This window comes from Dermacentor albipictus, chromosome 1 (genome assembly GCF_038994185.2).
Source record: "Dermacentor albipictus isolate Rhodes 1998 colony chromosome 1, USDA_Dalb.pri_finalv2, whole genome shotgun sequence".
Taxonomy (NCBI): domain Eukaryota; kingdom Metazoa; phylum Arthropoda; class Arachnida; order Ixodida; family Ixodidae; genus Dermacentor; species Dermacentor albipictus.
This window is the reverse complement of record NC_091821.1, coordinates 430,714,401-430,739,379: the sequence shown is the minus strand read 5'-3', so window position 1 is coordinate 430,739,379 and position 24,979 is coordinate 430,714,401. Positions and strand designations below refer to the sequence as shown.

The 24,979-nt window shown below is 47.0% G+C and overlaps 2 protein-coding genes across 4 annotated transcripts in view; one reads left to right on the top strand and one right to left on the bottom strand.

Moving 5' to 3' along the window:
* LOC135908581 (uncharacterized) overlaps positions 1-1,528 on the bottom strand; it is a 38,535-nt gene extending 37,007 nt beyond the window's left edge. The window contains exons 1-2 of one of the 3 annotated variants that reach the window (XM_065440409.2): positions 1,205-1,260; positions 1,022-1,116 (exon numbers count right to left, since the gene is read on the bottom strand). The gene's annotated coding sequence lies outside the window, so the exon portion shown is untranslated. The other 2 variants (XM_065440417.2, XM_065440404.1) reach the window with 2 other exon arrangements.
* Positions 1,454-24,979, top strand: TH1 (negative elongation factor complex member TH1). The gene is made up of 5 exons (XM_065440392.2): positions 1,454-1,882; positions 3,461-3,685; positions 13,187-13,381; positions 15,150-15,800; positions 20,366-24,979. The coding sequence occupies exons 1-5, from the start codon at positions 1,592-1,594 to the stop codon at positions 20,783-20,785; spliced, it is 1,782 nt and encodes a 593-aa protein (XP_065296464.1). The 5' UTR covers positions 1,454-1,591; the 3' UTR covers positions 20,786-24,979.

Below are 24,979 nucleotides of genomic sequence, written 5' to 3'. Positions count from 1 at the left end.
TGACCATGCCTAAGATCCCCCCCAGCATAGAATACCAACCAACATTCGCAATGTGAGTGCTAACTATCTAAATATAGTCAAATAAGTTCACGTGCTAGCTAGCATGCTGCCCGGAAGTGACAGCATGAACCAGTGAATGACAGAAGAGCCGCACATACATAACACGTATTCTTGCTTTGCTTAAACAAAATTGAAACTAGCAAACGACATCGAACGCATTTTTTCTGCACAATGCGTCAACTGTAGCTTCGCCCACCTGTTATGAAAGCAAAATAAATATGAGCACCAAGTCGAGCCACACAAAGAATGCATGCGCTAGATATGCTGCCGTCTACACCAGTTAGTTTTCATATTGTTGCGGCAAGCACTGACTGTGCTACATTCTAATACACAAACTTCGTCAAAAGACAACCAGCGCCAGACTACTGGGGCAAGCCAAAATGTAGAATATCGTTTGCTCGACTTGACAGGGCTCTTCTACGATTCCGCGCGTGTTTGACATGGAATAATCAGCATAACAAAGAGCAGTACGCGATTGAAAATGTAAAAAACCGGAAGAAACAGCCGTGCTGGTACGCCAGAGACGCCGCGTACGTTTGCCCAAAATCGTACATGAAACCATTTACGACGCAAAATAACCAAAGTTCGTGAACGTAGTTTGCGTGAGTGGACAAATTTTAAGACAAGAGTAAAGCTTCGTCAAGGTTACTTTTCTCGTAAATATTAGCGAAAATTTTCGCCTATGCAAAAGTTCAACGGCTGTACAGGTAAGTACAGTCGCAAAGTCATATTGGTGGGAAGTGTTAGCGAACATTTCTTACACCGACTGGGTCGTGTTGCTATAAAGGGCCAAAGATGCTCGTGATTGCATTCAATGTTTTCTTGCGCAGCATGCCACGTGAATTACGGTGAAAGAAAAAAAATGGCAAAGATAGTGAGAAACTGTTTAGATAGCTGTACGAAGCTCACACAAATTGTCAAACGACGTGTGGAGCGTTATGAAGAGCGCAAGTTCACTTACCAATGGTAAAGATGCGAGCGCGACGGTGAATAACGAAAAGCAAATGGAAACGGGAGCACGTGAGCTTGTTACTTCCAGTAGATGAGTAGAATGGCCTGTAGTGAGAGACGGAGTAGGTGTATATTTCGCTCCCTCTTGAGCAAAACTACAAGGGCACGATCTGAGAAAAAAAAAGCTACAAACCAAAACCAGCCAAAACTGTCAGCTGTAAAGTGGAGAGCGCGAAATGTTCCCACACTGTTGCCTGATGCTGCTAGCACCAGAGTCGAAGCTGCTGTAAGCACGCTTCTAAACATTTACATAGTACCAGGATTTTGTTGAATATTTTAAAGCGCCTTTCTTCTGAATGCTTTGCTTGTTGAAGCAAGAATAAATATGTAAATCACACCTACCATGAAAGCCCGTACTGTTGATATAACCATTGAAGGAAGCGGTTTGTAGCCCACTGTCAATCCTATTCAAGTCAGTTTAGAGTTAGCGTTTTGTTTTGCTTGGTAGGTTGCTTCAGTGGCCTCAAGTTGAAATCGAGCGTGTAAAGTGAACGTCTTGTGTACTCTGTCCCGATAGAAGATGGAGGAATTCGACGAAGAAAGGACATGGGAGGAAGGCGACGCCGATTCGCCTCTGGGTGAAGATCAGGAGGCTCTTGTCGAGGGAATTCAACAGGAATGCATCGAGAAGTTCAGCAGCCTCGACTTCATAATGGAGCCCGGCATCTTCGTCCAGCTGAAGCGCTACTTCCAGGCGGGGGGCAACCCGGAGCAAGTCGTCGACCTGCTGCTAGAAAACTACCAGGCGGTCGCCCAGACGGCTAACCTGCTGGCCGAATGGCTCATCATGGCAGGGATGAAGATCACCGAGGTAAAACTCAGCGCACCAGCTGCGTTGTTGTTGACCAAGCTCAGCCTGTTGCGTTTGTGGGACGCTGTGTTTCTGTGCATAGACATGAACTTTGACCGAACAACCCTGTTCCTAGTGACGCAATGTGACCAACGTAAAGAAGCGACTGCGATGACGTTTGAGCTCTTGTCACTTGACTTCTACGACAATGTTTAGAACTGGTTACCGTCATCTGGCCTGTGTCGGACACCGACTGTCCTGTCAGTGCCCGTATCATTTATTCCGCAATCACACTCAGGGAATTGAACACGAACGTGTATAATCCGTCAAAAATGACTGGCGGCCAGTCGCGTCGCAACTGGCCCAGCTGTTTATTGGTTCGTTTCTCACCATAGAGCCGCCAGCAAGGCATCCGGGCTCACTTGCTTGCTTTACCCCATACTAGAGCGGTTAATTTCGCTATTGACGAATTGGTATTTTGTTGTATATCGAAACATCGGCACGAATTGAAATGCGACGATCAAGTACAACGCGCTTTGCGTTTCCACACCCGCAGCCCTTATGGCTCTATACTCGCTCCTTACTTTCACACGGGGTTCTGCGACTACAGCATGCTTAGAAAACCATTTGTGCGCAGACTGTGTGTCATAGTCTGAAGTAATCACTTGTAAGAGCTGTTCTGACATTTTATTGTGATAGCAGTTTACAGAGGACTGAGGCGCATTCGCGCTGCCGTTGTGCTGTCACGGTAGCAACGTCAGGGCGTTTAGCTGCAAAAGCGACAGTCAAGTGGACACACTGTCCCTCCACTGTAGGCATGAGCATTGTGCACACACACAGCATTCCTGCTGAGCGCCTGTGTGCATACCACATCGTCGCACACTGGTCTGCGACAGTAAACTTAAAACTAAGTCTTATGCTTTCTTATCTCAAACAACAATGAGATGCGATGGCTGCAATGCTGTTGGCAGCACTCTTCACCACGCCAGCGTTCCGGGACCCCTTCAGCGCAACACTAAACCTTGCTATCACTTTAAATGCGTCACCTATGGCTGAAACTGGCTTTCAAGGCGAAAGCTTTACTGGCCGCGAATTTGCGGTTTCGCCGTGGCAGTGCTCTGAGGAGGCACATGACGTCACACCGCGTTCCTCGTCATTGCGCTCGCTTCGCCAGCTGCTTCACATGCCAGATAACCTGTCAGAGGATTTAAAAGGAGATCTCGCGTGCGCCGCAACCACAGTTGAGGCGGCGGTATGGACGGCGACAATTCTGATAAGCAGGAGGAGGCCTGAAATCAACATCAAAACGAACGAGATGAAGAGGAAACGTATCGCCCAGGAAACAGACGAACAGAGCGCCTAACGACTGGCTAAACGCCGCAACATAGCTAGACAACCAGACTAACCTGGACTTTCAATCAAGATTAACCAAGGCTAACCATGCTATGCCTTAGCTTTCGCTACATATGTCCTGGCATAGCCGAGCTAAGCCACTACCAATTTTTTCTTCTAATTTTAATTTATGCATGTAGTACAACAGAGATGTAGTGAGGTCCATTTCTGCTCACACCATCTCACTTTTTATCCTTCCTGATACAGGTTCAGGGCCTGGTGGAGGACCACCTGAAGCAGATGATCCTGAAGCACTTTGACCCCAAGAAGGCGGACTCCATCTTCAATGATGAGGGTGAAACGCCTGCCTGGCTGACGGAGATGATTGAACACCCCACATGGCGTTCGCTCATTTACAAGCTGGCCGAGGAGTACCCCGACTGCCTCATGCTCAACTTCACAATCAAGCTCATCTCCGACGCTGGATTTCAGGTATGGGCATGATCCCACAGGTTAAAAAAAAAAGTACAGGGTTAAGTTTCACATTTACAGGAATGGTACATTTGAGTGATTGCTGCTGTTCTCCAGCTCGGTTTGCAACCCTTTTAAGATTAGAGCCACAGAAAGTCTGCCACAGCCAACCGTTCCGCTACTCCCAAAGCAATTGAAGGAGCCACGTGACGAGAATATTGTGTTAGATCTTGGTCGTGCTCCCACCTTGAAGGTGAGAATGCCTCCGAGTGCTCTGAGCTAAAGCACGGCGCTCTGAACGAACCTGCCAAATAAGTTTTGAAACTCAATATCAGCCAGCCAAATGTAAACCACACAGTGAGAGCACTCGAAAGCGACCAGTTGAATGTAACATTAGGAAACAACGGAACAAATATGCTAATTTCCTTGTTCTCTGTAAGAAGACCATTGTTTAGACAAAGCAAGACAGCACGTAGTGGAAGCAATAGGAGGGAAAGTGATAGTTTTGTTGTACCATGTTGCCACGAACAAGGAAGGACAGGATCAGCAGCCCATCTTCTGGCTGAGTTGATGTCACACGTATCGTACATGTATTCGTGCATGTGTGGGTGTGTTTACACATTTGTGCTCTCTTCTTGCACTGCTTGATTTCAGTACCTTCGGCCAATGTGTTCTGAAGCACTTCTCAAAATTCCAATGCGAAACCCTCTTCCTCTTTACTGGAGACAGCGAAAAAGCCATCGTGGTAGTGAAAATGTTGGCTGGACAGATATATATTTTTTTTGTCTTGTTCATTTTACCCAGCCAAGAAGGGCGATTGCAGTGGAGTGTTGTGCATATAAGAGAGTCAGTCCGCCAGTGTATCGGTGAGATAACAGAAGGCATGAAGCACACTATAGGGACCATATTGTCACGTGGTAGTGACGGTGAAGAAAGAACACAGTAGCAGTACTGTGAAAGACAAAACTAGCTTTTATTGGGCGAACCTGTGCCCACAAAACAGGATACACTTGAAGCACAACGACAGCGGCGAACACAGTCGGCGATCGTCGAAAATCTGATCAGCGGGTCAAGCGCGTCGGCTTTTATAGATCAGTCGTCGAATGTTCCAGATTAACTGATGGGACCCGCGTATCTTCCACAAAGTTCTACACCATTCGTGTCACGCGATGAAATCTGATAACACAAGGTTCGGCGACAACAGACACGCGGATAGAAGCGTCGATAACTTTCCAGAAACGTCGGATACATGCAGCCGCGTCCCTCGCTCTGCGATTACAGTTGTTAAGCGGCGAAACGTGGTTGCCCGATAAAGATAAGTACACGTGTCAATACCCCCCTCTTAAAGAGCATCGACCCGATGCTGCAAACCAACGAAAGTAATAAGTAAGCACTCATAGCAAAGAAAAAAAAAAAAAAATAAGGAAAGTTCGTTAGCGTCCGTAAAATGGTTTAAGACGCACCACGTGGACCACTTCAGGTCGTGCGCGACGTCGCTGTGAATGCGAAATGCCGTCTGGCACGACCTCATAGTCCAGAGCGCCAATACGTCGGATGACCTTGTAGGGTCCGAAATAGCGTCGGAGTAGTTTCTCACTGAGTCCTCGTCGGCGTATCGGTGTCCAAACCCAAACACGGTCGCCGGGCTGGTACTCAACAAAGCGTCGTCGGAGGTTGTAGTGTCGGCTGTCGGTCCTCTGTTGGTTCTTGATCCGTAGGCGGGCGAGCTGTCGGGCTTCTTCGGCGCGCTGGAGATAGCTAGCGACGTCAACATTCTCTTCGTCAGTGACGTGGGGCAGCATGGCGTCGAGCGTCGTCGTCGGGTTCCTGCCGTAAACCAGCTTAAACGGCGTGATCTGTGTTGTTTCTTGCACCGCCGTGTTGTAAGCGAATGTTACGTATGGCAGGACGGCATCCCAGGTCTTGTGTTCGACGTCGACGTACATCGCTAGCATGTCGGCGAGGGTCTTATTCAGCCGCTCCGTAAGACCATTCGTCTGCGGGTGGTAGGCCGTGGTCCTTCTGTGCCTTGTCTGACTGTATTTCAGAATGGCTTGGGTGAGCTCTGCTGTAAAGGCCGTTCCTCTGTCGGTGATGAGGACTTCTGGGGCGCCATGTCGAAGCAGGATGTTTTCGACAAAAAATTTCGCCACTTCGGCTGCGCTACCTTTCGGCAGTGCTTTAGTTTCAGCGAAGCGGGTGAGGTAGTCTGTCGCCACGACGATCCACTTATTTCCGGTTGTTGACGTCGGAAAGGGTCCCAGCAAGTCCATCCCGATCTGCTGGAATGGTCGGCAAGGAGGCTCGATTGGCTGTAGTAATCCGGCTGGCCTTGTCGGCGGTGTCTTACGTCGCTGACAGTCTCGGCATGTTCTGACATAATGGGCGACGTCGGCGGTCAGGCGCGGCCAATAATACTTTTGTTGTATCCTCGAGAGTGTCCGGGAAAAACCGAGGTGTCCAGCGGTCGGATCGTCATGTAGGGCATGCAATACTTCTGGACGAAGTCCTGACGGGACAACAAGAAGGTAGTTGGCGCGGACTGGCGAGAAGTTCTTCTTCACGAGTAGACTGTCTTGAAGCGTGAAGGAAGATAATCCGCGCTTAAATGCCCTGGGGACAACGTCGGTGTGCCCTTCCAAATAATCGACGAGGCCTTTAAGTTCCGGGTCCGCTCGTTGTTGTTCGGCGAAGTCTTCCGCGCTTATTATTCCAAGGAAGGCGTCGTCATCCTCGTCATTTTGCGGCGGCGGGTCAATGGGGGCGCGGGATAGGCAATCGGCGTCTGAGTGTTTTCGTCCGGACTTGTATGTTACGGTGATGTCGTATTCTTGTAGTCTGAGGCTCCACCGTGCCAGCCGTCCTGAGGGATCCTTTAAATTCGCTAGCCAACACAAGGCGTGATGGTCGCTGACGACTTTGAATGGTCTGCCATATAGGTAAGGGCGAAATTTCGCTGTAGCCCAAACGATGGCGAGGCATTCCTTTTCGGTTGTAGAATAATTGCCTTCCGCTTTTGACAACGACCGGCTAGCGTAAGCTATCACGTGTTCATGTCCATCTTTTCTCTGGACCAGGACGGCGCCGAGGCCTAGGCTACTGGCGTCAGTATGGATTTCTGTATCGGCGTACTCGTCGAAGTGCGCAAGTACCGGCGGCGACTGCATGCGTCGTTTGAGTTCTTCAAATGCGTCGGCCTGCGGCGTTTCCCACTTGAACTCAACATCACATTTAGTTAGACGTGTCAACGGCTCGGCGATGCGTGAAAAGTCCTTGACAAAGCGCCTGTAGTAGGCACACATGCCAAGGAATCTACGCACTGCCTTCTTGTCGGTGGGCTGCGGGAACTTTGCGATGGCAGCTGTTTTCTGCGGGTCGGGGCGTACTCCGGATTTACTGATGACGTGGCCTAGGAACAGAAGCTCGTCGTAAGCGAAGCGGCATTTTTCTGGCTTCAGAGTGAGCCCTGATGACTTGATGGCCTCTAGTACTGTGGCAAGCCGCCTAAGGTGATCGTCGAAATTTCCGGCGAATACAACGACGTCATCCAAGTAAACGAGACAGGTCTGCCATTTCAATCCCGCTAAAACCGTGTCCATCACGCGCTGGAACGTTGCAGGCGCCGAGCACAGTCCAAATGGCATAACCTTGAACTCGTAGAGGCCGTCTGGGGTGATGAAGGCGGTCTTTTCGCGATCTCTTTCGTCGACTTCTATTTGCCAATAGCCAGACTTGAGGTCCATCGAGGAGAAGTACTTAGCGTTGCAAAGCCGATCCAATGCATCGTCTATCCGTGGAAGGGGGTATACGTCCTTCTTCGTGATCTTGTTCAGACGACGATAATCGACGCAGAAACGTAGGGTTCCGTCCTTTTTCTTCACCAGGACAACAGGGGATGCCCACGGGCTTTTCGACGGCTGGATGATGTCGTCGCGCAGCATTTCGTCGACTTGTTCTCTTATAGCGTCGCGTTCTCGCGGCGAAACTCGGTAAGGGCTTTGGTGGAGTGGTCGAGCGTACTCCTCGGTGATTATGCGATGCTTGGCGACTGGTGTTTGTCGAATCCTCGATGTCGTCGAAAAGCAGTGTTTGTATCGTCGGAGCAGACTTCTGAGCTGCTGTTGCTTAATCACTGGGAGACTCGGATTAATGTCGTAGTCTGGTTCGGGAACCGTGGTCGTCGGGGTAGATGTGGCGGAATCCGAGAGGACAAACGCATTACTGGTTTCCACAATTTCCTCGATGTACGCGATCGTCGTGCCCTTGTTGATGTGCTTGAACTCCGGGCTGAAGTTTGTCAGCAACACTTCAGTTTTCCCTCCATGCAGTCGAGCGATCCCTCTTGCGACGCAAAATTCCCCGGTCTAGCAGGAGGCGTTGGTCGCCTTCGATGACACCTTCTGCGTCAGCGGGTATTTCGGTGCCGACCGAAATAACAATGCTGGAGCGGGGCGGGATGCTCACTTGGTCTTCGAGCACACTCAAGGCGTGGTGACTACGAGGGCTCTCCGGCGGTATCGCTTTATCTTCCGACAGCGTTATTGACTTCGACTTCAGGTCGATGACTGCGCCTTGTTGGTTCAGGAAGTCCATACCGAGAATGACGTCTCGTGAACACTGTTGGAGGATAACGAAGGTGGCAGGGTAAGTCCGGTCATGAACGGTTATTCTTGCCGTGCAGATTCCAGTCGGCGTAATGAGGTGTCCTCCAGCGGTCCGAATTTGGGGGCCCTCCCATGCAGTCTTAACCTTCTTCAACTGGGCGGCGATGTGTCCACTCATTACGGAGTAATCGGCCCCTGTGTCGACTAAGGCAGTGACTGCGTGGCCGTCTAGAAGTACATCGAGGTCGGTGGTTCTTTGTCTGGCGTTGCAGTTAGGTCTTGGCGTCGGATCACGGCTGCGTCGTGTTGAACTGAAGCTGGAACGTCGCGTCGTCAAGCCGTCTTTCGTCGGTGTAGTCTTGGCTTCCTGACTTCGTCGGGTCGGCGGCGTGTCGTCATTAGGTCGTCGAGATCGTTTCTTTGTCGTCTTCGTCGGCGGCGGAGGATCTTCGTCAGTTCGACGAACAGCAACCGCACCTCCATCGGTTGCTGCTTTTAGTTTTCCGGATATGGGCTCGCAGAGCGGCCCCGGGCTGGGCCGGTATATGGTCGGCGCTGCGGCGACAGGTAGCGTCCTGGTGACGGCGAACGGGACGGCCGTCGAGGGCTCCACTGAGTAGCGGCGAGGTAATCGGCGATGTCACGTGGGCGCTCGCCAAGCTGTGGACGCGGTGCGTTGACGGCGAAACCTCGCAGTCCCATCTCCCGGTACGGACATCGTCGGTAGACGTGACCCGCTTCTCCGCAGTGGTAGCAGAGCGGGCGGTGGTCAGGAGCACGCCAGATGTCCGTCTTCCTCGCGTAGGTGCGCTGGGCGACGGGTGGTCGTGCTGGCGGCGGCGGCGGTGGTCGACGGAATTGCGGCGTTACGGGGCCCTGACGCGGCCGTGGAAGGGGACCTTGACGGCGGGCGACGGCGGCGTAGCTCATCGCTTGCGGCTGAGTCTGCGGCGGTTCTGGTTGCACCTCAGGAACTCCAAGCGATCGGTGCACCTCTTCTTTTACGATGTCGGCGATCGAGGCCACTTGAGGCTGCGACGAAGGCAAGACCTTGCGCAGTTTTTCGCGCACAATGGCCCTGATGGTCTCGCGCAGATCGTCCGTGGCCAGTGACTGAACTCCGGCGTAGTTTGTCGAGGTCGTGCGGCGGTCGAATTGCCGGTTTCGCATCTCGAGTGTCTTCTCGATGCTGGTGGCCTCGCGAAGAAACTCGTCGATGGTCTTCGGTGGGCTTCGTACCATTGCGCCGAAAAGTTCTTCCTTCACACCACGCATGAGAAGGCGGACTTTCTTCTCTTCGGGCATATCCGGGTCGGCGTGGCGGAAGAGACGTTTCATTTCTTCCGTGAAGATAGCAACGTTCTCGTTCGGTAGCTGCACTCGGGCGTCCAGCATGGCTTCGGCCCTTTCCTTGCGCACGACGCTCGTAAAGGTGCGCAGGAAGCCGCTACGGAAGAGGTCCCATGTCGTTAAGGTCGACTCCCGGTTCTCAAACCACGTTCTGGCGGCGTCTTCTAAGGCGAAGTAGACATGCCGCAGCTTGTCGTCGGAGTCCCAGTTGTTGAATGTCGCGATTCGCTCGTAGGTCTCCAGCCAGGATTCCGGGTCTTCAGTCGCTGCTCCATGGAAGGTCGGTGGGTCCCGGGGTTGTTGTAAGATAACGGGGGACGCTGGGGCAGCCATTGAGGTTCTCTTGACCACGATCTTCTTTGTCGCCTCAGGTAGAAGTCCGTGCTCTGGGGGCAGTCCTTGCAGTCTGCGGCTAGCACGCTGGTCTTGGGCGGTGTCGGTTTTGTCCTCGGGCTTCGGGCTTGGATCGCGGCTTTGCGGGGGCGTTCGGTACATGAACGCACTAGCACCTCCACCAGATGTCACGTGGTAGTGACGGTGAAGAAAGAACACAGTAGCAGTACTGTGAAAGACAAAACTAGCTTTTATTGGGCGAACCTGTGCCCACAAAACAGGATACACTTGAAGCACAACGACAGCGGCGAACACAGTCGGCGATCGTCGAAAATCTGATCAGCGGGTCAAGCGCGTCGGCTTTTATAGATCAGTCGTCGAATGTTCCAGATTAACTGATGGGACCCGCGTATCTTCCACAAAGTTCTACACCATTCGTGTCACGCGATGAAATCTGATAACACAAGGTTCGGCGACAACAGACACGCGGATAGAAGCGTCGATAACTTTCCAGAAACGTCGGATACATGCAGCCGCGTCCCTCGCTCTGCGATTACAGTTGTTAAGCGGCGAAACGTGGTTGCCCGATAAAGATAAGTACACGTGTCAATATTACTAGTCTTGCCTGTTACACAGCTGAGCAGCAACACCACAGGCGAATGCGCATACCGAATGCTTCACTGATAAGGAAGGCCAGTATAAATGACTTTTCCAGTTAAACCACTGGCTTTGTTTCTCTTGAACCTCACACTAACAGGGCATTTGGCAGTGCATTTGATTTTAATGCAATCTTTGCATGCAGTACTTGCCTATTTCAATCTCAATAAATAGCAAGTATGCAGTCATCTTTAGTGATGCCTGAACTGTAAAGTAATTTTCACAATGTAAAAAAAAATGTAAAACTCCTTCCACAGAGAAGACAAAATGCAGGGGCAGTTCTATGCTTTTAGTGACAAATGGCTTCACTGTTCTTTAGAACGGAAGTGGTTTTGCTAGTCCAACATTGTCGCAAATTAAAGGCACCTCTGATTCATTCTGGATGGAACCTTTTTTAACAAAGTCCAACACCAAGATATGTTTGTTATATTTGATATCTGCTATAAGGACGTATTTATTACCACCTGATATCTGAACTGTGATACCTGAACTGTAAAGTAATTTTCACAATGTAAAAAAAAATGTAAAACTCCTTCCACAGAGAAGACAAAATGCAGCGGCAGTTCTATGCTTTTAGTGACAAATGGCTTCACTGTTCTTTAGAACGGAAGTGGTTTTGCTAGTCCAACATTGTCGCAAATTAAAGGCACCTCTGATTCATTCTGGATGGAACCTTTTTTAACAAAGTCCAACACCAAGATATGTTTGTTATATTTGATATCTGCTATAAGGACGTATTTATTACCACCTGATATCTGAACTGTGATACCTGAACTGTAAAGTAATTTTCACAATGTAAAAAAAAATGTAAAACTCCTTCCACAGAGAAGACAAAATGCAGCGGCAGTTCTATGCTTTTAGTGACAAATGGCTTCACTGTTCTTTAGAACGGAAGTGGTTTTGCTAGTCCAACATTGTCGCAAATTAAAGGCACCTCTGATTCATTCTGGATGGAACCTTTTTTAACAAAGTCCAACACCAAGATATGTTTGTTATATTTGATATTTGCTATAAGGACGTATTTATTACCACCTGATATCGGTGAGAAGAATTTCAGACTTAGGTACTTCAGCTCATGTATAGGATTATCTGATAATTTCTTATATCTGTTTTGACTGCAACTAACATAAAACAATACACACCACCAAATTCCACCTCTGTTCAAAATATGAGCATGAAAGAGTCGTCTTTGTGTGTTTGTATGTGTGTGTGGTGTGTGTGGTATCTAAAACAATGAGCACATTTGCTTTTGATCAAAGTTAGTCATTTAGATTACATAGCCAGCTTCCTGTTGTTTTCATTTTTTTTTTTTCACCTCTCTCTTAGAGAGGTTTGTGATGAGGTAACTTGAGTGCTCATGTTACTATCGGGCAATTAAAACCACTAACTACTTGCACGCTCAGTTACTAGTGGAAATCCTGTGACTAGAAACAGTTTTGAAAGATTTATCCTCAGTGCCTGCCATTAAATATACATTCGTGTTCCAGAAGGTTTTAACTTGTCCTGGGCAAGAAAGGCATGGTGGGAAAATTATAAACAGAACGCCAGTGCATTTCACCTCAAATTTCAGGGTGGATATTCTGGAACTTGTTGAAACATCTGCCCTTACCAAAATTAATAGGCTAGTGTGTGCTTACTAGGTAACTAATCAGATGTAATTGATAACTGTCATACAGTTTCTAATGTCCGCCAATACAAACAATGTGTTTAAAGAAAAAAGAAACTGTTTATATGAGCTGCACTGTTTTTAAGGACTCTCTAAGCCTTTTGCAGCATTGATCCCCAGTAAATTTCGAACTATGTTGACATCCTGGCAAATAGTTATTTTGTGTTTACCACTGGTGCATTATCACACTTAGATCTTGTATACCAAGCACACTTTGCAGTAGTGAATTTTGTATGTTAATGCATTTAATATAACTACATAATTCGTTTGTCTGGTAGAAAATGAAGCCTGCTGGTGTTGTATAGCAGTCATTTAAACTGGTGTCACCAGTTATTTAGCTGGATTGGTGACACCTGGAATTTTTTGTTTTCTTTTTCTCACTTTCCTGACATCATCTGTCAGCGCTCATCGACTGATCTGGGTAAGTTAAATATTGTTAAATGCCAGGTTTGGAAATACCGGTGATTATTCTATTCTGGATTGATTGTGAATATTCGCCACTACACTAGGCTGTGGAATGCTTTTTCTGTGTACCATTTGAGCATTAAACGGCGTAAATAAACCAGAGATAATGTTTTTATGGTATTGTGAAAATGAGCACTGGGGTCACATTCTTTGTGCACATCCAGCGTTATCCACTGCTAAGGAAAGCACATGATAAATATGTAAGCACCCACAGTAACTTACCCATGATTTGAAGACCTGAAGATTAATCTTTCATCATTTATTACCAGCCAGCCAGATTTTGTAAGCCACCTTTTTTTTCTCTCTCGCTCTCTTAAAAGCAAAAGAAGTGGTAAAATTGTATCTGCTTGTACACCTATCAAGTTTCTCCCCTAAGTATCGACCACCCTACGCGTTTGTTCACTTGTATTCTTCTTTTTCACAAGCATCTCCGTGGTCTCTCTGCAGGCTGAAATCACATCCATCTCAACAGCATCGCAACAGCTGGAGGTGTTCTCGCGTGTGCTTCGAGCGGCCACGGACAACTTCCTCGAGGGAGGCGAGGAGCGCATGAGCCAAAATCTGTCAGAGCTTACACGCATGGTTTGCCATGGCGAGCACACCTATCTGTACAGCCAGTCCGTGCTGCACACGCTTGCACAGGTGAGTGCAGCTTCCCTGGTGCAAAGGTTGCAGGGTGCAGAAGAGGGTGCCTCGTGCAGTGAGCAAAAAGAATGCTTTGCGGGGGCCCCGTTTCTCGTTCATAATTGACATTTCTGTGGTAATTGATTGCATAGTTGCTGACTCTCCCTAATTTTCCTTAAAGTTCAGGAATTTGGGTTCACTATATGAATATACGATTGTTTCATCATGTTTTATGAAAGATAAATTCTGGTCGCAAAAAAAATTTCACTCGTCGGTCTCTGAACCTTCCGTTACAAGTCTTCTAGAGTTGAAGGGATGCAAGAAGGGTACAAACCTCAAGTAAGTTTGTGCAGAAAGGTTCCTGAAGCAGGCTAAATCAGCGGCACCAAATTCGCTGAAAAAGTCAGCATTTGCTGTGCCAAGTTTGTTGCTGCATGTGTGCTGTGTCTAAACATAAGTCATCTTTATTAAAGTGTATATGTGTCCCTAAATTGCTGTGTGCTGAGGGCAAGCTATTCAAGAAAATGCATGCTGTCCGCCACACCGCCTTCTCACCATCGTGTCTGCTGGGTTTAAAAAATTTTGACGTTCCTATGTTGGCAGGTATGTTAAAATTAACTGAAATATAAAAATAATGATGACAACGGAGATGAATGTGGTAGCAAAGACAACTTGTTGCCTGTAGGAGCTGAACCAACAACGTCTGCCTGACATGCGCAACACTTTACCAACTGAACTATTGCAGCAGTTGTACCTCTCTCCATTTTTCTTGGGTATTTGTGTACACATATTAAGCCTAGCTTTGGGGATGTTAGCCAGTACAACTCATAACTGCGGCTTTGGATATGGAACATTCTTTCAACCACAGACATCATGTAGTAAGTGATGTTGATGCAGGTTCTTTAGTTATTGTTGCGGGTCACTGATGCGTGACCTCACAACACCTAAACAAGGACAAAATCATTTTGTTAGCACTGGCACACAAAACATTTAGTGCACACAAGAAACCAGAAGTAGCTAACAGACACTTAAAGCAGTTAACAGTGCAATATGTATCAAAAGGACATTAACAGAATGCTAGAATACCAAACAGCATGAAACAACGCACTGCGAAGCCTGCAGCTCAGTCTAATGAAGAATACATATTTCACTGCTGAATGATAGGCGGGCAAGGTGATGACGCTTAGCGGCAAGCAAGTGATGGATGGCTTGATGTAGAGTCCAGCCAGCTGAGGAGATGCAGGCGTCACAGGAGAAACCTTGAGGATAAAGCAGCTTCGAAGACTTCCATAGTTGGCTCCTTTCCTTCTATATTTGTTTCTTGTGCCATGTGATCTTTTGCTTGGAGCTCTTCATCATCATCATCATCATCTTTTCCGAAAGAGATGCACTTGCGTCCGCACATGCAGTCTTGGTTATTCACTTCTTTCTCTTATTCACTGCATCATTACTAACCTCAGCCTCGTGCACTTCATTCATTGCAGTGATCTTAGTAGCAAGCAACTGGCCAATAAGCCAATAAGAAGAATTTGGAGAAGCAAGGAGGCATGATTTCTTGCTAGATTTCTCACTAGTAACAACTGTATACTATGATGCCAACAGACAATGAAGCCAAGGAAAGCATAGCTGAAATTAAACTCTGTTTTTACTTTTTTCTTTTTCCAAGCTTTTCCTATTACACATTCTCTTATGGGAGGTTGAGCCGAGAGTGAAGTTTTGCAATTGTCACCTGAGCCCTTCACATTTTTCCTTCCTGTTTCTGTCCCCTTACTATACCTGCTCGCAGGAGCCCCGTGGTGGTTCTAACGTGAAGCGGCTCGCTCAAGAGATCAGCCGGTATGCACAGCGCACGGGTCACGACCCAACACCTATCACGATGGCACTGAACGGTGCCGCAGCCTACCCGCGGGCCTGCCAGGCCTTGTCGGCCATGCTGTCGCGTGATGCACTGAACCCGGCTGACGTGACAGTGCTGCACAAGATGTACCAGGCACCCGACCCGCCACCCGTCGAGCTGCTGCGCGAGCCACACTTCTTGGACCTGCTACTGGATGCGCTGTTCCGGCCAGGCTCACGGCTCAACCCAGAGCATCGACCGAAGTACGTGTACCTGCTTGCCTATGCGGGAAGCGTGTACGAGACACGTCGCAAGGGGGTGCGCAAGTCCTTGAATCGGGACGAGCTGCGTGCCACGCAGCAGGCAGTGGAGAAGGTGCACATGCTGTGCCAGGAGCGCCGTGGCTCATCAGAGCTGGTGCCCGAGCTGGGGCCACTGTTCCAGGCAATGCGCTACCCCGTGGTGGCCCTGGGAGTGGTGCACTGGGTGGAGCACACCGTGTCCGACTCCTCCTACTTCAAGCTGAGCACAGAGCACACGCCGCTGCACCTGGCATTGCTCGACGAGGTGGTCGTCTGCCATACCACCCTGCACCAGAAGGTGAGGCCTCTCCTCCTCGACGTAACGTACTGCTTACATAATACTGTCTACGACCGATTATTCGGACATGCTTGATTATTCGGACAGCCCCACAGCACTGCCATTAATGGTAACTGCCACTTAATGGTAACTGCCACTGCCACTTAATGTATAAGGACGACTGAAATTTTGGACACCATGCAGCACGTTGTGTGAAAATTTAGACTCCGACTGCACAATTCTGTGCCAATATGACCACTAAGTCAAGCAAAATAGCGATATTTTCATTTTTATACTCCGTTTCATACATCAGGTGCAATGCTGTGGAGGCTTGAGATACTTTCTTCAGTGGCTGTGTTTGCACTTGAAATAGTTCAGTGTTTCTTGACCCGACTTTTGCAAAAAAAAATTTTTACATAAGCTCAGTTCTGAATGAAAAAGAAAAGTATTTGCCCTTAAAAATAATCTATGTACTTATGCGGCTGCTAACATGTTGTTTTAAATCAATTTGCTTTTCGTTATTTTTTAATTGCAGCCCGTCGCGGCAGCCTCACGTGCATGCTCGTGCAAGCAAACGCCGCTAGCGCGCAGCGAAGCATAGACGGAAACGCGCGGAGTGATACATTTTGGTGACCGGACTTCTTACGTAGCTTCCACAGCATTGCACCTGATGTATTTAACGAAGTATAGATGCCACCGGCACTTCGTGAAACCGAAACTAGCGAAGCCTAGTCGATCTAGCTGTCACCAATGGGGGTTTGGTGCATGCATTGATTGTACTTATGTCTATATGCAGCAACAACATGACAATGGTTAAGATAGAGACCACGATTTTGTAGTTTCTTTTTTTCGATTCTATGCCACTCTTATCATCCATTGTTCATGGCCGGCTGATCCTGCTGATAACGTGTGCGGAGCATCGCTCCGATCACTGACGAAGCTCAAAAAGCTTGAAAAAGGAATAACATAAGAGGCACTGCTAAAAAATCGTGGCCATGAAATGTCTAGGCCAAGGGCAAGTGTATGAGGTCGTAGCAACATGCGTTAACAAACTTGTGGCATATTCTTGGATGAATACTTTCGAAACAAACCTTCATTTTTATAATAGTTCACATGACTAGCACTGGACACATGAGTAGGTGGCAGGGTTTCCACACTGTGATAAGATAGCATGCTTGGCCAAGAATGGTGTGGCTCGTAGACGCCAACGTGCCTTGCGCTATAGTCACACGAAATTGAAGGTCACGAATAGTCTCACGATATCTTTGAAAACGACGACCTGAGAATATGGCACACCTCTTTTGGGCATTTGTGAAATAAAGTCGCCTGTTTTGGGCCAAATCCACTATTCTGGCCTTTCGACAATTTGGCTGTTTTACCGGTTTCCGTCGAGTCCGCATTATTGGTCGTCGACTGCAATCTATGTTGAGGTATAGAGTGTTGGTTTTTCACACCAGTTTTGTCTAGTTTCCCAGCCAGAGAAGGCCTTGCTAGATTAGTGGCCTGTTTCCAGTGTATTGAAACCGTTAGAAATCAGCAAAATATACATATATATAAAACAAACATACATTGTCAACTGAGAATTGGACAAAAGTTTAGTTCAGTTGTTCTTTACTGTTAGGCCTGTGTGATAGTTAGCATTGTTTAGTCAAAAGAGAGGGGGGAGCAGTAGTGCAGGCAATTCATAGAGAGAGGCTTAGCCTTGCTTGCATTTCTGCCAGCAACTATTCTGCCTATGTGCATCTCTACTTATAATAAAGCTGTCACAGCATCACTTGGCCATTATGTGTTGTACCTTGAAATTTTCTAATTTCATCCCCCCACATAACTTTATACATCCTCAACTACGCTTCTCTTCCCGTGGCACCCATTCTGTGGCTTAGTGGACCACCAATTATCTGCCCTATGCATTACATGGCCTATTACATGGTCCAGCTCTATCTTTTTCTCTTAATATCAACTAGAATATCGACTACGCCCTTTGCTTTCTGATCCACAGTGTTCTCTTTTTGTCTCTTCATGTTACACCTAACATTTTTCGTTCCATCTCTCATTTTGCAATCCTTAACTCTTTGCCTACTGTGCCCATTGGGCACAGTTAGCCCTCTAACAATGGTTTCAAATGCCGCTTCCGAAGCCTTCCACACCATTCACGGACACACTGTGCCATCTGACGTATTTATTTATTTATTTATTTATTTAGAAAATACTGCAGGCCTTGTAGTGGCCCTTGCAGGAGGGACAGAAATACAGAAAAAGACAACAACAAGGAAATGCAAGAATACATGAGTAGCAAAACAGTAAGAGCAACAATTAATTACATTGGAATGATTTCAGGGAAAAAAAAAGAATTAAACAATTTCAGAAACACTGCAACAAAGCAAGATAAAAAGGAGCAAACAACATTTTTCAACTGTCGCATGTTCAGCTATCAACGCATTCAATGCTGTCAGTGTCAATAAGAAGCGATATGGGCAAGTTATGGTATGGTAAGAGAAGTAAACTTTCGTTTCTTATAGAGGTTTCTTTTCTTTTTTTTCCCACTTAGCAGCAAATTTTTAATCGGCTCTGGAGAGGTGCACACACTCGCTTATCGGAGTTGAAAGCGAAAACAGCTGCCTCCAGAAGTGGCATGCACGCTCCAAAACATAGCAGATCTTGTGATAATTCTGCATCTGTGGCTGATTTTATCAATGGCTCAAACAACAGCTAGTGAGAAGATGCTGCATTTTCATCTGACTGATTCTGTGAGTGATGACGACAGAAATCAACTCGGAACTTGAGGGATACACTGCTAGTTTGTACCCCTCCACCAACTGAAGCCATTCAACACCAGCCAGATAAAATGACATACCGAAACTGCAAGAAATGTTGTGACAGCAAATGCAGCAGAAAACAAGAGATTAGTGCAAGACTTGCAGCATTCCCCGATGTTTCACATCGAGGAACTTCTTTGCTGCATGGCATGCCCAACTGCAGGGCTTCCAAATAAAGTTTTGTTGCGTAAGTTGTTTTCAGAGAAAATGTTTGATTTCTTTTCAGATAGTGGCTATTAAATATCAAAACATTTCACATATTTTAAAAAATTGGCATTTTTTTTTCTTTTGACATCAAACGTAACCTTATGGTTTTGTTCAATTTCATCGCATAGTCTTGTGTTTGGCAATTTATATTTTAAAGCGAAAGCTTTACTGGTTGCGAACTTGCGATTTCGCCGTGGCTGTACTCCGAGGAGGCACATGATGTCACACCGCGTTCCTACCACACCGTGTTCCTCATTGTTGCGCTCGCCTCCACTCGCTTCGCCAGCTGCGTCGCATGCCTGATAACATGTTGGAGGATTGAAAAAGAGAGCTCGCATGCGCCGTAACCACAGTTGAGGTGAGAGTATGGACGGCAACAATTCTGATAAGCAGGAGAAGGCCTGGAATCGACATCAGAACAAGACGAAGAGGAAACGAATCGCCCAGGAAACAGACGAACAGCACGCCGAACGACTGGCTAAACGCCGTAACATAGCTAGACAACCAGACTAACCTGGACTTGCAATCAAGATTAATAACCAAGGCTAACCATGCTATCCCTTAGCTTTCGCTATGTATGTCCTGGCATAGCCGAGCTCAGCCACAGCCAATTCTTTTATGACATGTAAGTCTCATTAATAAAAGTTCTATGCCTGAAAAATGCATTCATTCTGCTTTGCTTTCATGTACTGCATAAAATTTTGAGTGCCACAGTTCCTTCATAAAAAAAATGTAGTGTAACCTACAAAAAATGCCCATTTTCCCCACGGTAGGGAAAGGGTTAGTTTGTGCTCAAACTTTGTTAACTTCCAAGTTTCTGCCCCATGTGTAAGTACTGGTAGAATGCAATGATTCTGCACTTTTCTTTTCAACAGTAGTGGTAAGCTCCTGCTCATAATTTGGTAATGCTTGCCCTATGCCCTCCAAACCATTTTTCTCCTCCGTAAGTTTTCTTCTCTTGATCAAGGTCCTCTGCAAGTAATTGGCCTAGATAAACGTAGTCCTGCACCAATTCTAGAGGCTGACTGCTGATCATGAATTCTCATGTGACTTGTAGTGAAGTGTAATGCTCTCTCCAAAAGTGATTGAGAACATTGCCCCCAGTTTAGCCATAATTTCCAGTTTTCTGCACACATATTGCCAACAAGAACCAACAGCATTCCTGCGCACTTTCCCATGCAGGCCAAACCAACTCGCCCTACCATGTGCAGGCAGGTTGACTCAGTCTGACCTTAAGCGCAACTGGCTATTATTGAACGAAAGCATGACCAGTAGGTTTCATCCCAACAAGCCAACTCGGCCTACTTTCATTGCATTCATGTAAATGCCCTGACTGGCAGAGTTGCAACTAGAAGGCAGGAAATTAACACAGCTGCACGTGTTGTACCCCTAGCACACAGATTTCACCTTTCTCCATTTTCTGCCAACATTTCACAACAAGGCTGGCTTGTGCTTAAGTAGTGTGGAGAGAAAGCCTGTTTGCATATTTTTATTTGTAATCAAGCAAATTCATCCGCAAGCCATTGTGTCAACCTGCTGGTGGCCGTCACCTCACACTTGCAGGTGCTCGACCTTCTGGTGCGACTCTTTGAATCCCCACCACACGAGGAGCTCGATGTGCTGGTTCAGCTGGAGCGACGCAAGATGCTCTTAGACCGCATGGTGCACCTGCTGAGTCGTGGGTGCGTCGTGCCAGTTGTCAGTTACGTCCGGGCCTGCTGGGAGCGGCAGGACACGGACGTGTCTCTCATCCGTTACTTTGTCACCGAGGTGCTGGATGTCATCGCACCCCCGTACACGCCCGAGTTCGTCCAGCTGTTCCTGCCCCTGGCGGAGAGCGAGGAGATCACGGGCGGCCTGCGCGGTGCGGCCGCGACCGCAGAAAGCAGCGGCGCTTCTGGCGGAGGAGGCGGCAGTGGTGAGGGAGACGCAGTCTCTGAGTTTGTGGTGCATTGCAAGGCAAACTACATTGTCATGAGCTGAGCACTGCCATTCTTTTGTGCACGTATTTCACTTCCCCTTCAGAGATGGCATGGTGGCTTTCCTGCAATGTGTCGCTGCAGAGAACATGGCGCACAGGACGTCGTTAGAATCTCAGTTGTGAGCACAGTTCATAAGGTTTTTGCGCATGCAGCCAGTGTGTACTATCGGAAATTATTTTCCATGCACTCTCCAACATCCTCACTCTTAGTGCTGACATTGATAGAGGGTCGTGGTGCCATGTTTAGGGCAGTGATACTTTGCCAGAGAGCCAACATTGCACTTTTAAAAGAGTGTGCATATATTCAGTGGCAGTAAGCTGTCTCTGTCCTGCTGCCTTTTTCTGTGATGAATGCAACACAGGCAGTGTTGCACAGTTGGGAAGGGACTGTTCCCCTGTAAAGGAATGGAGGCACCATTTTTTAGTCGAGTTCCCCGTTTCCCCATCTTTCATCAGGTTTATGTACATACATGTTTGTCTTTAGCTGGTGTTTCAGCTAAGGCATCTGAAAGTCCTTAAAGATAAAGGAGTCTATATATTCGAGTGATCTTCTAAAGCGGAGCTGTTAAGGAAATTCCGGCACAGTTTTTGGGTGCAAACATGGTGCAAACAATGTGAGCCTGAAAACAGCCCGCATTGCAGCCTGTATTGGAAATTGCAGCGTAGCATGAAACCGTAGCGGCCATATGACCGGGGCATCGGTGACAACACGCAGCCAAATGCCAACATTGATGATGAATTGTCGCTAAGAACAGCCAGCAATGCTGATCCGAAGCGACTGTATAACCAGGGGATCGGGACGTGCTTCCAGACGCTGGCATCACGTATTGCAGGAAGTATAGATGCTTGGATATAGTGTAGCATTTGAAAAAGCTTTAGTATAGTGAAAGAATTGCACCGGATATAGTGATGCACTTGAAAGTCTTGGATAGGCTTAAGTCAATGCCAAATCAGACCTCTAGGACTTCCGAAAGGCGTGAGAAGTCCCTTATACAGGCTTGCTGTCTTTGATGTACGAACTACTCTGATTTGCGTAAATCTGTGAAGGTTTTTGTGTTATGGATGTGCCTAACTACAGTGACAACTGTTAATTATGCATCAATTTACTCATTTGAGGTGCTCATTAACAAGATCTTAGGTTAACCTTTTATTTAGGGCAGGTATGCAGCCTGTAGGAGCATCTGAGGTGCTTGCATGATGAGAACTAGGTAATGCTCCTCTGAATGTTTCCGGGCTTGTATACCAAGTGAGCATACTTTGCCTGACAAGGAATAGCATGCTTTGCAACAGCGCAAGATACTAGTCTGCTAGCAGTGGCACAACACACATCACTGCATGGTAGCTGTGCTCTTGATGTGTTCAGTCTTGGTTTGGCATGTCAGACATCCATGACTACACTGCGGCAATTAGTAGAATTATTGTCTTCAGAGTCTGAAAACTATTATGGGCTACTCAGAAGGCATCCTGCACTGAACTGTACAAAGATGCAAGGACAACAGGCAGCCTGGAACTTTTACATTGTGAAAGACAGCATAGCCAGTCTTATTTCCACGGCTCCTGCCACAGCCTAAAACTGAGGCTAGCAGTATGTGTAAATAAAGAATAACGTTTTAAAAAAGTCCGCTATTATGATTTTGTTAATCAGTGGCTCAATTGGAAAAGTTGAGGCAATTTAAGTTGTTTTCCAGTGCAATTATGGCCATCTCAGTAAGATAACTCAAATATCTCAACTCGTCTATCTCTAACCTTTCATGGAAGAGTGTTGCGTACAAGAAACAAGCAAAAGAAAAGATTTTTTGATTGCCCAGTTTTGGTTTTGAGTATGGTGTTTCTGGCTAAGTAACATTGAATGATGAGCAGCAAGCATCATTGGTTAGTTTAGAGTGGGAACATAGGATGACAAAGTTTGGCGCATGAAGCGTTCTTTTGAAAGCACAGTCAGAGGAGATAGCCCGACACAAAATCCCCGGCTACAGTGATATATTGCAAGTATTGAAGAAGAAATGCCATGTACACCTCTGTTTCATATCCCAAGAGAACTGTCCGTGCAACTTCCACATGGGTCCATAGGTGGTTTGGGGCAAAGCCTACAGGCATCAAACCTATTACTGAAAACGTTTCCCCCAAATGTCTCTTTTCGCTTTATGTCCTTACTCTGTGTACTTCACACATTTCAATGAAAAACAAACATTTCCTTCCGGTATTTTTTATGCCTTATCATTAAAGGGTCAAGGATTTCTTAACCCTTAGTTGAAACACCTGGCATGTACTTGAGTTATTTTCATGAAAGGAAATTCATTGTTTTCACCTGCTAGTTGCTGGCATCATTGACTGTGATTTATGTTGGTTATTCAGTTTGCAAGAGGCCTAGATGTCCTCAAACAGCTAGCCCAAAGTTTGTAAGCTTTGTCAGGGCCTACATTTTAACCTGATGAATGGCACCTAGAGCTTGAAATGTACATATACTATGAAGTGGGCTTGACGAAGTACAGTCAAACCTCGATATATCGAACAGCTTGGTGATAGCGAAATAGTTCGATATAGCCAGAATTCCATATATAAAATCACCTAAAAAACACGTAAAGAACTTCTGCATATCAATCAATGAACCAAGGACTAACCAAACCAATGAACCAACTTCTGTTAACCAATCAATGAACCAGTGGCGCCGCACACCATTGGCCTAGGCCACGCCGACTTCATCAGCGGCGTGAAGTCAGGGCGGCCTCGGCCAAACGCGCGCAGTGCAGCCGAACCCGCGCTCCGAACAATGTTCCCCGATCGCACCCCAATCGTGGCGCAGGTAATACGCATTTGAAGCTTCACACAAAGCATTCATTTATTTGATTGAAGGTACTACAGCAGTGTAGCCTGCTTCTTATTGGCAGCCACATGCTTAAACACGGTGCTCTCTTCAACATTGTCAAAACAATCCCAAACGATTGGCCGGCTATTGCGCCGCAGTAGCAGCATAGAAGGGCCAAAGCAGCTACAGCCTCAGTTGAAGTCGGGAGCGGGGCAACATCAGCACTTGCGGGATCAACCTTGGCAGCGTCTTCGTTTGGCCTCTACTTCTACTGCGATCTCCCAGTCCGTTAATCAAAGCATTTTGAAACACTGTCAACAACAAAGCTTAAAATGGCATCTTCCAAGGCGTGTAGAGTGAGCCCAGTGAGCATGCGCTGTCGTGCGCCTTTGTGGATGCAAACCACCAGTCCTCGCGAGTTGCGGCAGGCGCAGAGTGCGGCACCGAGGTGGAGTCACTGCGGCAAATGCAGTGCATCTATGAGTGCGTCGTTGACGTTGTCAAACTAGACAAGCCAGCACGATCGCAGCAGCAGCAACGGCCATTGTGCCATTGCTATCTTCGAGGGTGTTGTGCGAAAGCTCATAGTCTGTCAAAAGAGCCCGTGTGGTGTGGGGTGGCAGAGTTAGGCATATCCATTTTATGTCCGACCCCATTAGAAATAAAAAATAAAAGTGCATGTGATTTTCCAGGTGATATAGAAAGTGTTCAATATAATGAACACTTTCGAGATAGCGAGGTTTGACTGTACATGATAGTCCTTATTGATCGCTGTAAGAAAGAATTCAAAGCACCATTGCTGTTGTTGCACACTTTAAACCTTTTATGTACTTGGATGTTTTGGCAAAAGCTGATGCTTGTTTACAGGCAGCTGATGTACAGCCAGATTGTCATGCCAGTGTTGTTTCAGAGATGTTTTACTGAGAAGGCACTGTTTAGAGCACCTTCATGTTTCGATGTCATGCAACCAACGTTCTGTTATGCACCTTCATTTGTTCTCTCTCTCTACATATATGTTTTTCTTTTCTTTTTCGGTACCAAAACATACACTTGTGTACTGCTTCCAGAGTTAGCACTATGCTCAAGGTTCATCATTTCCCAGCTAATGTGTTCTGTCGCATGAACAATGGGATGTGGGCTACACAAATGTAGGCGACGGTTTGTCGTGTAGCTTGCTGACTCGCAAAGCAAGCTACCTTGTCTTAATTTTGGTGGAACAGCAATTCTACATGTTTTTTCCATCGCATCACACCACAATTCTTTTCTCTTTCTTACTTTTGTATATACAAGTGGCACCGTTCAAGATCTGTCATGAGTGTTAGTCCAAACATTGCTCTTGTTCAAAGGTCATTGTAGTCATTGTAAATAAAATTTCATATAAAACACACTG

What these genes read in the sequence shown, in the direction of transcription:
- TH1 (XM_065440392.2), top strand. Translation starts at nt 1,592, where the DNA reads ATGGAGGAATTCGACGAAGAAAGGACATGGGAGGAAGGCGACGCCGAT. An exon ending in CAGGGATGAAGATCACCGAG is followed by an intron (nt 1,883 to 3,460) that starts GTAAAACTCAGC and finishes TTCCTGATACAG; the next exon opens with GTTCAGGGCCTGGTGGAGGA. An exon ending in ATACCACCCTGCACCAGAAG is followed by an intron (nt 15,801 to 20,365) that starts GTGAGGCCTCTC and finishes TCACACTTGCAG; the next exon opens with GTGCTCGACCTTCTGGTGCG.